This window comes from Helianthus annuus, chromosome 4 (genome assembly GCF_002127325.2).
Source record: "Helianthus annuus cultivar XRQ/B chromosome 4, HanXRQr2.0-SUNRISE, whole genome shotgun sequence".
In the NCBI taxonomy this organism is placed as follows: domain Eukaryota; kingdom Viridiplantae; phylum Streptophyta; class Magnoliopsida; order Asterales; family Asteraceae; genus Helianthus; species Helianthus annuus.
In genome coordinates, this window is record NC_035436.2 from 78,171,355 (window position 1) to 78,184,974 (window position 13,620).

Consider the following 13,620-nt stretch of genomic DNA (forward strand, 5'->3'; position numbering starts at 1 on the left):
ATTAAAATTGGTATTGATATTCGCTTTTATCGATTTTCATTTTTATGGTTTTTAATTAGTAGAGCCTATAATGACCAAAGTCACGCTACGTAGCATAGTGGAAAACGATCAAACTCCCGTCGCGTAATGCGGTGAGGAAACCCTATTTTTTAATTGGTATTATCGGAACCGATATCAAAATTTGCTTTTATCGATATTCGCTTTGATGGTTTTCCGATGAGTCAAGCCGATAACGACCAAAGTCACGTCGCGTAACTAGGGAAAACCGATCATACTCCCGTCACGTAGGGCAAGGGAAAAAACCCGGTATCGATATTCGCTTTTATGGATTCCAATGAGTCGAGCCGATAAGGACCAAAGTCACGCCGTGTAGCGTGAGGAAAACAATCAAACTCCCAGCAGCATGTAGCACGAGGGTAAAAGCCTTTTTTTCCCTTTTTTAATCGGTATCATCAGAACGGGTATTGTATTCGCTTTTATCAATCTTTGCTTTTATGATTTCTGATGAGTCGAGCCAATAACAACCAAAATCACGCCACGTACCATGGGGAAAACGATCAAACTCCCGCCGCGTAGCGCGGAGGAGTCCCACTAGTTCTCTAATATTACAAGTATGGTCACTGTTGGCTTTTCAGAAGCATCAAAACATACAAACAACAAACAAATATAAGTATAGCCGTGAATTCTAATATCACTCTCGTTCAAACACGCGTAACTGCACATCTCATCGTATTACAAGGCTGTCTTCAATAATATTACGGATGAAGCTCTAGAAGAGAAAAAGGGACATCTTAAGTTTGTTTTGTTTCCACCTGGGAAGCTGATAAAAAACTGTTTTCGACATGGCAAATTTCTCTTGGAACTCCTCTTCGGATAAATAGGCCTGCACAATAACACCAGAAACCATCATATAAGGTCAATCGTGAGTTATAAAGTCAACACTGCGTGTTTCCAAGAAATCTGAAGTTCAGTGAAATAAAACTTTCGTTTTTAAGGAAAATAGGGATTCAAGTACCTCTCTCTTTGTGATGTCTATATCTGGAACAGGGTCTTTTGAGCCGACTTTTACGCGGTTGTATGGATAGTTGACCAGTTCCTGCTTCGGACCCGAATCTTTGGAGGGATTGATTTTCACTTTTGCTGAAGAACTTCCAGAAACCGGTTTAATATCTGTGAACAAGAAAGCTGAGTTATACCGCAACCGAAAGAATCTCACTCATCAAGTACAAAAAGAGTATCGGTCTGTGAACAAGAAAGCTGAGTTATACCTGCTCCACGAAGATCGGGAGAAGATGCTGATGGGATGATTCTGGGAACCGGAGGACTAGAAAACCGACGAGGATTCACTTTACTAATTTCCGAATTTGAGATAGTCGGAGACGTGCTTCTTTGCGTGTAGGAATCAAAAGATTGTCTCCTGGTCAACCCGTTAGGAGCTGGCGAAGGTCTTCTTGACCCATTAGGTGTAGGAGACGGTCTTCTCAACCCGTTCGGAGTTGGAGAAGGTCGCCTCAGCCCGTTTGGAGTCGGAGAAGGTCTTCTCAACCCGGTTGGCGTTGTCTCTTTCGAGTGAACACTTGGTGAATTTCTTAAAGGCGCCTAAAAATCGAACTTTTAGCAAAGATAGAACAATGAATTATGAAAGAATTAAAATGCTTGTTATTGTCGAAGAGTTACTTACTTCAAGTTTTTGTGTTTGGCCTTTTAGAATAGCAAGCTTACGCTCAAACGAGTTGCCAAGCATCTACCGAAACAAGTCCAACATGTATCAAGCTTCAAAATTATTTATGTACGAAAAAACTTACAACTTTTAATAATAAAACAAAAGTCAAGTAGGAGCTCATCGTAAGACTTTACTTACATTAGCCTTTGAAGCATCCCATTCAAAAAAATTAGTGAAAAACGGAGGTTCGTGCCCTTCCTTAACAACATATGTAGGAGTATCCATGGATAAACATTCTTCCAAAACATCTTTCTTGAGGAACGCCTGTCAAACAAAAATTTTCAAATTTCAAAAAGAAAAATAATTTAGTCAATAAAAGTTTCAATTTTCATTACAACACGTATCAAGTGATATACATATATTTTATTTATTTATTGTCATTTAAAATATATACATTTAAACGAACATGTAATTTGGGTTGAAAAATGTTGGATCCTTGCATATATGCAAGCTCATTAACATATTAAAGATTCCAAGAGAGAAAATAAATAAAAATATTAAAGAAATTATACCAGACCAATAGAAAGGGCTTGTTGCATTGACTTAACCGCTGAATTGTGGCCTACCCACACAAAAATTTCAGTGTAGCAATCGAGTATTAACACGTCTTCGGTAGTTAAATCATCCTGAGTGTAACTGAATATCTCTTTTACCTAAAAAAAAAACATATCATATTCATGTATCATTATTAATAAAACAGCATTCCCGAATCATAGAACAAAATACTAGCAAATTTCAGGATTAAAATTGTTTATTTGACAAATTTGTAGATAAAAAAAAGTGTTACCTTGAGATCACCTGGTTGAGAACCCACATCTGTTATCGAAAGAAGCCACGAACCACGATTATATAAAGAAAATTACACCAGTATACTAAGTATTAAAATATTGTATTATGATATGATATCGTCGTTACCTTCTGTGAATGTACAAACAAACAAATGAGGGTCTTCAACAAATCGTTTTATCTCTTTTTCCTTTGGATATTCAGTCTTTCCACCAAGTGCATCCCAGAAAACATCGGGTTCACTACCTTCTCTAACTAATATCGGTTGCCATGTTGGCTACAAACAACATGACAAAATAAATTAATAAATATCGGATACAAAAGATATTGGTAAATTAATTCCCTCCAATTCCATGAAAGTTGAGTTTGACATTTTTGGTTAAATTTATGACTTTTAGATGGATTTTGTTGCTTAGTTAATACCAATGTTTTCAGGACCGGACCGGACGTCGAAGCAGTCTTCTTACCGGTCGGGCTGGATGTAAGAACTGGGTGATGCCGTAAATAATATAAAAATAAATAGGGTAAATTCAAATTTATTTAATGAAAATCCGGTTCAACCCCCGGTTTTCCGGTCCGACCGCCGGTTCCCTGTCCAACCAGCCGGTTCGATTCAAAACTGGTCTAATAGGGTGAACTGGACCGGCCAGACCCCTGTCCCCAGTCCGACCGGTCCGTTTTTTTTTTTTTTCTTGTAGACGGAGTGGAGGGGAGGGGGAATTAACATTTTAATTTTCAAATCATAAAATTAACAAAACAAAACAAGAATCCCGGATGTGTACCAACATTGATCAAATCTAAATAGAACGGAATGATTTAAATAGAAAACAAAACAAGAATCCCGGATGTGTACCAACATTGATCAAATCTAACATTCCATACAAAAGATCATGATCATGAGTAGTGGATAGATTCCCAAGCCAAGCGAAGATAGATCCGTCCGCCTTTAAAATGTAGCAGTATGAAGAGTTTAAAGATCGAGAAATCTGCAATAATATAATAACGTACATGATCACGTATACATTATTCGGTGAGTTAAAAGTAAGATAGTATGGTGGGATAATAAGTACAACTTACTTGATCAACTTGGACAGCTTGCATATTTTCGCGGTTTGTTCCTTGAATTCGGAAAAGGGCTGTCTTTTTATCATCGTAAGTTTCATCACCAACGCCTTTTTCAGCAACTCTGGATTTGTATCTTGAACCCATACCACCCTCAAGAATAAAATAAATAAAATAAAAACCAATTTAGAAACATGTAGGAGCCACATTATTGGATGTGCATATTGAGAAACACCAACCTTAAACATGATTAGTGTTTTAAATATCATGAAGAATTGACTTGGTTCCTTGTTCTCAACAATTCGAGCCTGAAAATCAAGACATGAATTAATATGTCAATAAACATTAACAACAACAACAATAATAAGAACAACAACAACAATAATAATAATAATAATAATAATAATAATAATAATAATAATAATAATAATAATAATAATAATAATAATTATTGTTCTTCTTATTACTATTATTATTATTATTTATTATTATTATTATTATTTTTATTATTATTATTATTATTATTATTATTATTTTTATTACTTTAATCAAGAAAATGGGAACTAAAAATTGAAAAGATAACTAACTAAAACAGGCTCTGCTTTAGTTGAATCAACAATAACACTTGTAAGAGAAACTGCATCATCTCTGTCTTCCTGCATGGCGAAATAAAAGAAAATTGAGGAAACATTCATATACAAAGAGTAAAGTACATGGATGGTCCTGTGGTAGACCAAAATTTTGGAATTGGTCCCTGGCTTTCCAAAAGTACATGGATGGTCCTTGTGTGCACTTTGTAACGCATTTAGTCCCCAACTTTTGCCAAAAGTACATGGATGGTCCCTGTGGTTTGCACTTTGTAATGCATTTAGTCCCTAACTTGGACCTGTTGAAACCTTAAGATTTGTTAGCTGGGGACTAAATGCATTACAAAGTGCAAACCACAGGAACCATCTGTGTACTTTTGAAAAGCTAGGGACCAAATCCAAAATTTTTGTTAACCGAAAGGACCATTCGTATGCTTTACTCAAACACAAACTTTAAACATAATAGGTAGACTTTTTTTTTTTTTTTTATAAATTGGACAATTCATGATATCCTTCTGAGTCGTTCCATCTTCAAATTATAAATATTAAGTGTCAAACGTAATATTGATGTTTCATACTAAAAACGAGTATATTCATTGCTTACTGCACAACTCTTGTTTCCTAGCCAAATATAATATAGGCGTTCCTCTCTTCCGTCGGCTGAATATATATACTGCACCGTATAACAGTCTCCACTATAAAGCTTTCTTTGATCCACAACAGGAACAGGGGATAGTTTACCATTATTCACTCTCCAAACCTACAATGAAGCAACAAATTATAAAAAAACTTAACGCAAAAGTCTTTCCGTACAAGAAACTATGTAAGCATCGGTAGAGAGTAACCTTTAGTGTACCGTTGCAATCGATATGTGGCTTGTCGTCTTCATCCGGAAGCTCCTCCACATCATAACCCTTTTGCTTGAACATTGCTGAGGTCGTAAAAGATAATGAAAATTCTTTTTTTATTATAAATTAATCACCGTATCGATAACTTTTACGTAAGTTGAAAAATTTGTTGCGAAAATAAATAACCTGCGACTTTCTCTCGACCTTCTTCGTATAGCTTGGGTGCCACGGTTTGAGGCCAATCGTCAAAATATGACTTGAATATGGCGGTTTCTGATCCTTCTGTTAAAAAGGCTACATGGGTATTTACGGGTCTTTCTTGCGCTCGAAGGAAATCCTGTAAATGCATGAATAGATCAAAGATACGAACTAAAGGTGGCTAGCTTAATCCATTTATGTAGAAACAACGGGTCAAAAGAGAAAACGAAAAAACTTAGCTAAAAAGAAACGGGTCAACAAAATTTCTTTATTAAACGAATTTGACTAAATATTTACTAATAGTTTTTATAAAGTCATATATGGTTACTAACTACTTTTGAAATTAAGAAAATGCATGTAAAAAGTGTTGGCGAGTCAACCCGGCCCATTTGACCCACAACCCAGCCCACTTAACCCGCCAATTATGTCACCTCTGCTGCCGAGATAGATGTTTTCCGTTCAGTTAAAGATGTAATTCTTCCCATCCATACAAACATTTGAATCTCTCCATCCAACATGTAGCATTTATTTGATTCAAGCATTGACCTTTTCAACCTACCACTTCCACACTGAGTAAACTTTCCTTGAAGTGTTATCCTATTGGAGGAAACATAAAAAGGTATTTTAATGGAAAAATTAATAATAATAAGTCATGAGATTAAGTCATTTATTTAAATGAACGAACATTAACAGAGGCCGCATTCGTTCATTTATGTTCATGAACGTTCAGCAAGGTGGTCGTTTGTATTCGATAGTTCGTTAGTATTTTTAATGTTTATATTTTATTTAAATACTTTAAAGTTCTGACAAATAAAATATTTAATAAGTATCAGTGTATTATATATTATGTTCAAGAACGCTTGTTTGTGTTCGTTTGTTTTCATTTGTGTTCATGAACATTAGTTTGCGTTCATTACCTAAATTGACAAACGAACACAAACGAACATGAGCACGTTCATTTCCTTAACGAACGAACATGAACATAAGTCTCGTTCAGTAAGTGTTTATGAACAGTTCATGAACACATATATTTCCTTAACAAACGAACACGAACAAGAACAAGGTCTTGTACTCTTGTTCATGTTGGTTCGGTTCGTTTGCAGCCTATATGAAAATAACTCACCAAAATAATTTAACGGCTAAAGCTTCGGGCGGTTGTTGAGGTGGGTCCCTCGGAATGGGAGCATAACCACCGAAAAAGTTCCAAAATTCCCCCACTTCAGCATCACCAACAAATTTTCCATCCTCTATAACCACCGAAAAAGGTCAAAATTCAGCATCTTTTTTGTTACACGTAATCTAAAACAGAAAAAAGAACTCAAAATAAGAAAATTAAAAGAAGACAAACCTATGGTTGCCACTTCACAGTTCCCCTTGTGCTTATGCTCTTTAATGTACTTAACCACCTCCAAAGCTTTAGCCCTTTCCTGTATGCTGGAATTACAACCGCTAAATTGGAATATTTTCGTTGATGTGTCAAGTATGAATACATCTCGGTGGTTCAACGATGACCGTGAAAACGGCACCTAGTCACAGAAAATATTCATCATATTTAAATTTAACTTTTAAGATTAAAGTCATGGTTGCAGAAGTAGCTAGACACTCCCAGGTTAGTCGACTGGGGAGTTGCGAGTACTTCTGGAGTACTCGGACACGTTAAATTATAAAGAAATTAGTTTTTGGAAAATTTTATATATGTCAAATATCATAAGTTTACTAATATTTATAACAAACTACGTGAATATCAATATAAATAACAAATACATGTTCAAATAGGAAAGTATTTCAAATATTGATATTCATTCCTTAAAAAATGATATTCATTCCTTAATGCGAAAGACATAAAAAAAAGGTTTTTTTTTTTTTTTTTTTTTAAGTCAAACTCGGCTCGAGTTGACCAACTAGATCCGTTCCTGGCTGAGGTTGACCGCGATTGATTGATTCCGAGTAATTAGACGGAGTTGAAGAAAATTGTCTCGGCAACCTACCTTGTAGCGGTTACCTCAGCCTCCGATACTTGTTTTACAACATTGATTAAAGTTATGATCTTTTTATTCAAAAAAAATTGACAACTTACTTCTTTAACATGTACCACACGATCTCCCTTGCATGTTAACAATCTGGTCTCGTAAGCTGGGCTTTTTACTTTTCCTTGGCCCGAAGAATATACGCCTTCAACTGGGATGATGCACGGTTTAAAATAGGACAAAAATTTTCCGGTTTCTTGACCTTGAACTTCTTTATATTGCACGGATTGAGACCCTAAGGCTGCATCTAATTCAAGTGTTTTGTCTGATGCAAGAGCTGAGTCAACCTGCCAGATCAGCACATAAATTTTACACCCCTTTTAAGTAAAGCCTCCAATCACTATTGTGTAAAGAGTAAATTACAAAAATCGTCCTTTATGTAGGTCACTTATTGCAAACTGTGTCCTTTGTCTTCAATAATTACTGAAAACGTACTCGATGTTTGCAAACCCTTGCAAGTTATGTCCTTTAGCCCTAACTCAGTTAATTTTTTGTGGTTAAATATGACCAAATGGACCCCACATGAGGGTATTTTGGTCATTTTACTCTCATGTGGGGTCCATTTGGTCAGATTTAACCACAAAAAATTAACCGAGTTAGGGCTAAAGGACATAACTTGCAAGGGTTTGCAATCATCGAGTACGTTTTCAGTAATTACTGAAGACAAAGGACACAGTTTGTAATAAGTGACATACATAAAGGTCGATTTTTGTAATTTACTCTTGTGTAAAAGAAAATAAATTGTGTAAAATTTGAAGTGAAAACCTCATTGGCATCTTTCCCGAGCCAATAATGTATGTCATGTTGAAGAACACCACTTTTAAGCAAAGCCGTCTGCCTCAATAGCAAAAAAGACCCGTGTTAAATCTATCGATAGAGATCTAATAACGTATGCAATAATGATGTCTAAAAGAAGTTTAACTTAAGGAAAGATGTGTGGTCGACTTGGTCAAAGTGACTTACATGCAGAACTACGTATGCACTCCCCGAGAAGAATTTTCCATGTGAAGATTGTGGCACTGAAACCAACTGAAGGTTCTCCACACACCAGATTTCTAAACCGCTATATATAACGACATTAAGGATATTACAATAGAAATATTTCATAAATAAGATATATGTATTTAAAAAAGGTAAATTATAGAAAGGATACAGTTTTGATCCTGCGCCCTGGAGTTCTGAATCAACGGTTTTGTTGGATCCCATATTCATACCCCAGAAAGCATTAACGTGTCATGCTAATCATGATCTGAAGCATGCTAGCATATACTATACTCATCAATAGAAAAAATAATATTAATATTAAAATAATATTATTTACGATAGGGATTATTGAAACTTACAATATAGAATAAGAATCTTGGCAATGTAGGAAAATTGATTAACCAAGAAAATACTATGTTATGGTTGAATAGCAACAATTTGGTTATAAAAAGCGTGAGGCGCTTATAGGTGTTTTGGTCCCAAAAGCTGAGGCGTCTATGTACAGCCAAATTAGTATTCCTCAGGCGCCTTTTTAAACCAAGGTAACAACTAACAAGAGCTGTGAAAATTCAAGATTTCTATTCCATGGGTCAACATAGTATTTTGACCATTTCGAGTTTAACCCAAATTACAAGCATTAAAATGTGTTTTCAATCACTAACCCAATATGGGTTTGCAATTGTCTATACGATGTTTCCTTACAAATCTTGATCTGATTATGTTAAGCTCTCAACAATCCATTCAAGAATCACATATCCTAACCTACCAATTCTTGATCAAGAACAACAAACAATAACATTCACACAAGAATAACAATCAGATCATCAATGATCAACCCTAAATACCACTCAAATCTCAACAACTGATCCAAAAAAAAACCCAACCAACCTTGATTATGGTTTGTTCTGGGCAAGATCAACTGATCAATTGAACTCAAAATCAAGATCTGAAATTCAAGTTAACTTTCAAATACTAATCAGCACCCAAATGACAAAAACCACAAATAAATCCAAATTTAATTTAAAAAAACAGTGATAAACTGAAGTGGAGTGATTTCTAAGCTACCAATTATTGATCAAGAACAATGACATTCACAAGAATAACAATCAGATCATCAATGATCAACACTAACCACTCAATCTCAACAATTCAAGAAAAAAAAAAAAAAAAACTAACCTTGATTATGGTTTCTTCTGGGCAAGATCAACTGATCAAGAACTCAAGATCTAAAATTCAAATTTCAAACAACACCCAAATCACAGAATATGCTAAATTGTTAATCAACTCTAATCTAACCACAAATAAATCCAAATTAATTATATAAAAAAACCAATAATAACATCAACTGAAGTGGAGTGATAATCATAAAAAAGAAGAAAGAAAACGAGTGTTTACCTTTATCATCCAGCTAATTAAGGGACCCACATTGATTAAAAAAAGGGGTGGCGCCTAATTGAAAGAAGCAACCACATTCTGGTTAATGTGTGATCATAAACACCATTAAAAGGGTGTGGTGTTAAGGTAAGCATGATCAAGTGTGTCGCTTTCAATGGTCGGCGACACTGTTTTGGTGATGGAGACTTGCGGAAGACTCGAGCTTTGTCGGTGACCAGACATGGATGATTGTTGTTTGGGATTGCTTTAATTAATAATAACAATGGAATATTTTTGTTTGTTAAGTTAAGCAACATCACAGGTCAAAGTAATGAGTTTAGGTGAAACCAATAATTTTGATTTTTTATATGTGATAGGAAATTTTATTACATGATAATGTTTGTTTGATAAAGACTCATGGTATTATAGGGGTGGAATTGGTGTATTAGAAGTGGTAGCACGGGCTATCTTTTAATTCCGGTTTTATATAAAAAAAAATACACCTGATTCAAAAAAAATATGAGATGTTCTTGAATTTTTTGGCTAGCTCTGTCAATGTAGTATTATATGTATATCTATTAGAATATTAGAATATATAGGAATTTAATTGTAAGACAACTAAGAGATGGTATAATGGTTGAGTTTGATAAAGTTAATAAATTGTTATGAAACTAGTATAATAGCAAAACAATATAGAAGATAGGATGGGAAAAGATATTTGAAACAACATTTCTGAATGGAAAGATTGAACAAGATGTATACGTGAAACAACCTGAAGGCTTTGTTTACCCAAAATTTCCAAAACATGCTTACAAATTGAACGAAGCCTTATATGGTTTGAAACAAGCTCCCAGAGCCTGGTATGAAACTCTCTAAAACTTCTTAATCAAGTCTGGCTTCACCAAAGGTACCATAGACACTACAGTGTTTCATAAAACACACCAAGAAACACTTTGTTGGTTCAAATATATGTAGATGACATCATATTTGGATCAACCAACCCCGGTTTTTGCAAAAAGTTTGAAAAGTTAATGACCAGTCATTTTGAAATGAGCATGATGGGTGAACTAAACTTCTTTCTAGGATTATGAGTAAAACAAGAATCTAACGTTATATTTTTAAGTCAAACAAAATACATCAGAACAATTTTAAAGAAATACTCACTAGAAAACTGTTCATCGTCAAAAACCCCAATGGCCACAGAAAATAAAATGGATTCTGATCCTGATGGTGACAATGTAGATATTAAAACCTACAGAGGAATGATGGGATCATTGTTATATCTAACAACTACTAGACCAGATATAATGTTCTCAACATGTTTTCTAACTAGATATAAATGTAATCCTAAAGAATCTTACTTCTAAAGGTACATTTGATCTTGGATTATGGTATCCAAATAACACAAGTTTAAATTTAATTGCATACACAGATGCAAATCATGCAGGATATAAATTTGATAGAAAAGTACATCTGGTGCTTGTTAGATGATAGGGGAAAAGTGTAGGATCAGTTTTCGACTCCGAAACGATTGTGTATCGACACGTGTGACGTGCGGAATCCGTACATGTGCGTGGACCGAACACGAGAACGTACTAAATCTGTGATTCGCTTGAATATGTGAAAAGATTACAAGCACCGTGAATCACCTCTTGCACTTTCTCTCTCTAGACTCTCTCTCTAGGATCCAAGGCTCTCCAAACTCCAAATGTGCAAAAGTTCTAAACTCTAACCCTAAAGCTTCTATTTATAGGCCAAGGGACTTAATGAGACTTCTCATTAATTACAGAAATGCCACATTGCCTTTTCACTAAATATAACACTATAAAGCATGGTTAGATCAGTTTCTTGCTACGGACTCGATTGACGAAGGCGATAGACATTACTGCACTAACAGACTCCCCCTTGGATATTGTCGCAGTCAATCTCGTAGCGTCTGTCTTTCTCTCTCTCTCTGAGTCTTCTTGAAAGTTTGACGTCTTCAGCAAAAACACAGACTCCCTCTTTCTTGAACAGTATCCCCGTGGATCTGACTTTAGCTTCAGCTCCCCCTTTTCAGTAGACTCTTCCTTCAGGCCCCCCCTTTCGTCAAGCTTCCGTGCTTTTGGGATCGACACCTGGCTTTCCGGTTACAAGCTCTTTCAGGATAGTTACCTGGCTCCTTGAATGCACGCTCCCCCTTGCATTGAGCTCGTCTTCAGACTCCCGCTTAGACTCGGCTATCGGGATCGTAATCTGGTACAACATCTGCAATTCTCAAATATTTATAAGTGAAAATGTTTTGAACATCCAGGATTGAGGATCCTGGCTCTCTCTCAGAATAAGCTAAAATATTTCTCCAGTGAAAACATTTTCCGATTGTCCAGGAATCGCGACCTGGCTCTTTAAAACTTTTTAATCAAGATCCTGGCTGGCTCTAAGATATAATAATATGAATATATCCAGGATTACTTGATTTTCTCCCTCTAACAACAATCTTCATAGATTTGGCAGTATTAAGTATCCAACATCGAAATCTAGCTCTTTACAACAGATTTTAACAAATTAAGCATCCAAATCCCTCACAGTTAATCATCCAAGTCCAACTTAATGACCTTGGAGATTTCACAAACTGTTTTTGATTTTTGATTTAAAAAAACTTCAAGTTTCAAATTAATGAACTTGTTTTATTTTCAGAAACACGATCAGCATACTTAGATTTTGAAACTCAGCACTCAGACATCGGTTATCGAAAATAAAGCAGAAATCAAAAATCTTTTTGGATTTTTTATGAAGCAGAAAGCAGTAAAGAAATATTTACAAACATATTTACAGACAATTTTTGATTGAGTTCGCGTCAGAGGATCATATCAGTTTATGACAAATCACTAGTACCGTTGAGCTTTAAACACTTGAAGTTTTAAACGATTCACTTAGATTGTCAGTATACTGATCCACTTAAATTTTCACACAAAATTCAATTGATTCGAGATATGGATTTAGTGTTTTAAGGACTTAACTTATTCGCGTGTCCCACCTCAGAATATACTCCCGTATCAAAATTCCCTAGATTCAGTCTTACAGGTGAATATACCAATTTGATATCTGTTCTCTGGGTTAGTGCGAGACCTTGAGAGCTCAGGTATGAAATTCCGTTCAGTCAAAGAGATGAAGGCTCGACTTTAGGTGTGTTCCCTTTAGGGAATCTTTTCTTCAACTACAATTGATTCATATCTTTCGATATTTTTCATTTTTTGTGCAGAGGGTAAGCTTTAAAAGCGCGTAAAGTATTATACGAAGTCTAGGCCATTGCTTCCGCAATATCAGAAGACCAGGTATAATACCCCAGATATCAAACAGTATAAAGACCTAGTATCTCAGAATCAGGCAATCTCTCAAACAAGATTTAAGGGGTTACCCATATATCCGAGAGATGTTCCCCATGAGATAAGTAAGTATTTGGTATTTAGGTTTATATCTCGAAAAAAATCTACTAAGCGTGTAAAAACCTACTGGCATATCATCAGTGAGTCCGTTTATCACATTAAAACATTTCATTTCTTTAGCGTACTGTGATTGTCCACTGATGTACTATCATTTCCTCTTTTTACACAAAAACTCATTTTTGAATTTTATCACATTTTTGGCTTTTTCAAATTTTCTAATGTTTTTGGATTTTCTGAAATTTTCTACTCCCCCTAAAATTCAAAACCATTAAAGAAAATTTGACAACCTGATACTGATAGCGTTGTCTCGCCATCCATTTTCTGCATCTCATGCTCTGTTTGCAGAAAGTATAACGTACCCCCATGATTTACAACACATTGATATTTTACAGTTTAAAAACCGTTTTTCAATCTTGTGAAATTAATCATGTTTGTTCCGCCATGAGGGTTTCGGCATATTCACTCAACATATTTTTTGTTAAATTTTTGAATTTTTGACAAAATTTAAAAACAAACATATTTTTGATTTTTCAAATTCTTGTCAAAATAAAAACATATTTTTGGTTTTTAAATTTTTTATTTTTAGGGGTTTTGAAATATGGTTTA

General features: G+C 35.0%; 1 protein-coding gene across 6 annotated transcripts; it reads right to left on the reverse strand.

Moving 5' to 3' along the window:
• Positions 1–518: 518 nt before the first annotated feature.
• LOC110936626 (villin-1) lies at positions 519–9,831 on the reverse strand. 6 transcript variants are annotated; one of them, XM_035988960.1, is made up of 25 exons: positions 9,611–9,831; positions 9,392–9,506; positions 9,104–9,161; positions 8,385–8,500; positions 8,195–8,294; positions 7,997–8,065; positions 7,282–7,518; positions 6,553–6,730; positions 6,328–6,451; positions 5,636–5,801; positions 5,193–5,343; positions 5,004–5,089; positions 4,763–4,918; positions 4,159–4,227; positions 3,811–3,879; positions 3,587–3,724; positions 3,367–3,495; positions 2,639–2,786; positions 2,511–2,539; positions 2,236–2,376; positions 1,862–1,987; positions 1,682–1,744; positions 1,269–1,599; positions 1,016–1,170; positions 519–883 (listed from the first exon to the last, which is right to left on the reverse strand). In XM_035988960.1, the coding sequence occupies exons 4-25, from the start codon at positions 8,441–8,443 to the stop codon at positions 770–772; spliced, it is 2,838 nt and encodes a 945-aa protein (XP_035844853.1). In that variant the 5' UTR covers positions 8,444–8,500; positions 9,104–9,161; positions 9,392–9,506; positions 9,611–9,831; the 3' UTR covers positions 519–769. The 6 variants fall into 6 exon arrangements, with proteins under 6 accessions (XP_035844853.1, XP_022034722.1, XP_022034721.1 ...); XM_022179030.2 differs by lacking the exon at positions 9,104–9,161 and having other exon boundaries at positions 9,392–9,441; XM_022179029.2 differs by lacking the exon at positions 9,104–9,161.
• Between the last annotated feature and the right edge of the window lie 3,789 nt (positions 9,832–13,620).

Bases quoted from the DNA above. Each gene is read 5' to 3' on its own strand.
- LOC110936626 (XM_022179032.2), bottom strand. From the start codon at position 8,443: ATGAATATGGGATCCAACAAAACCGTTGATTCAGAACTCCAGGGCGCA. The intron at 7,519-7,996 runs GTTTTCACTTCA...CTGATCTGGCAG, and splicing joins TCGGGAAAGATGCCAATGAG to GTTGACTCAGCTCTTGCATC. The intron at 1,600-1,681 runs GTAAGTAACTCT...TTCGATTTTTAG, and splicing joins GCCAAACACAAAAACTTGAA to GCGCCTTTAAGAAATTCACC.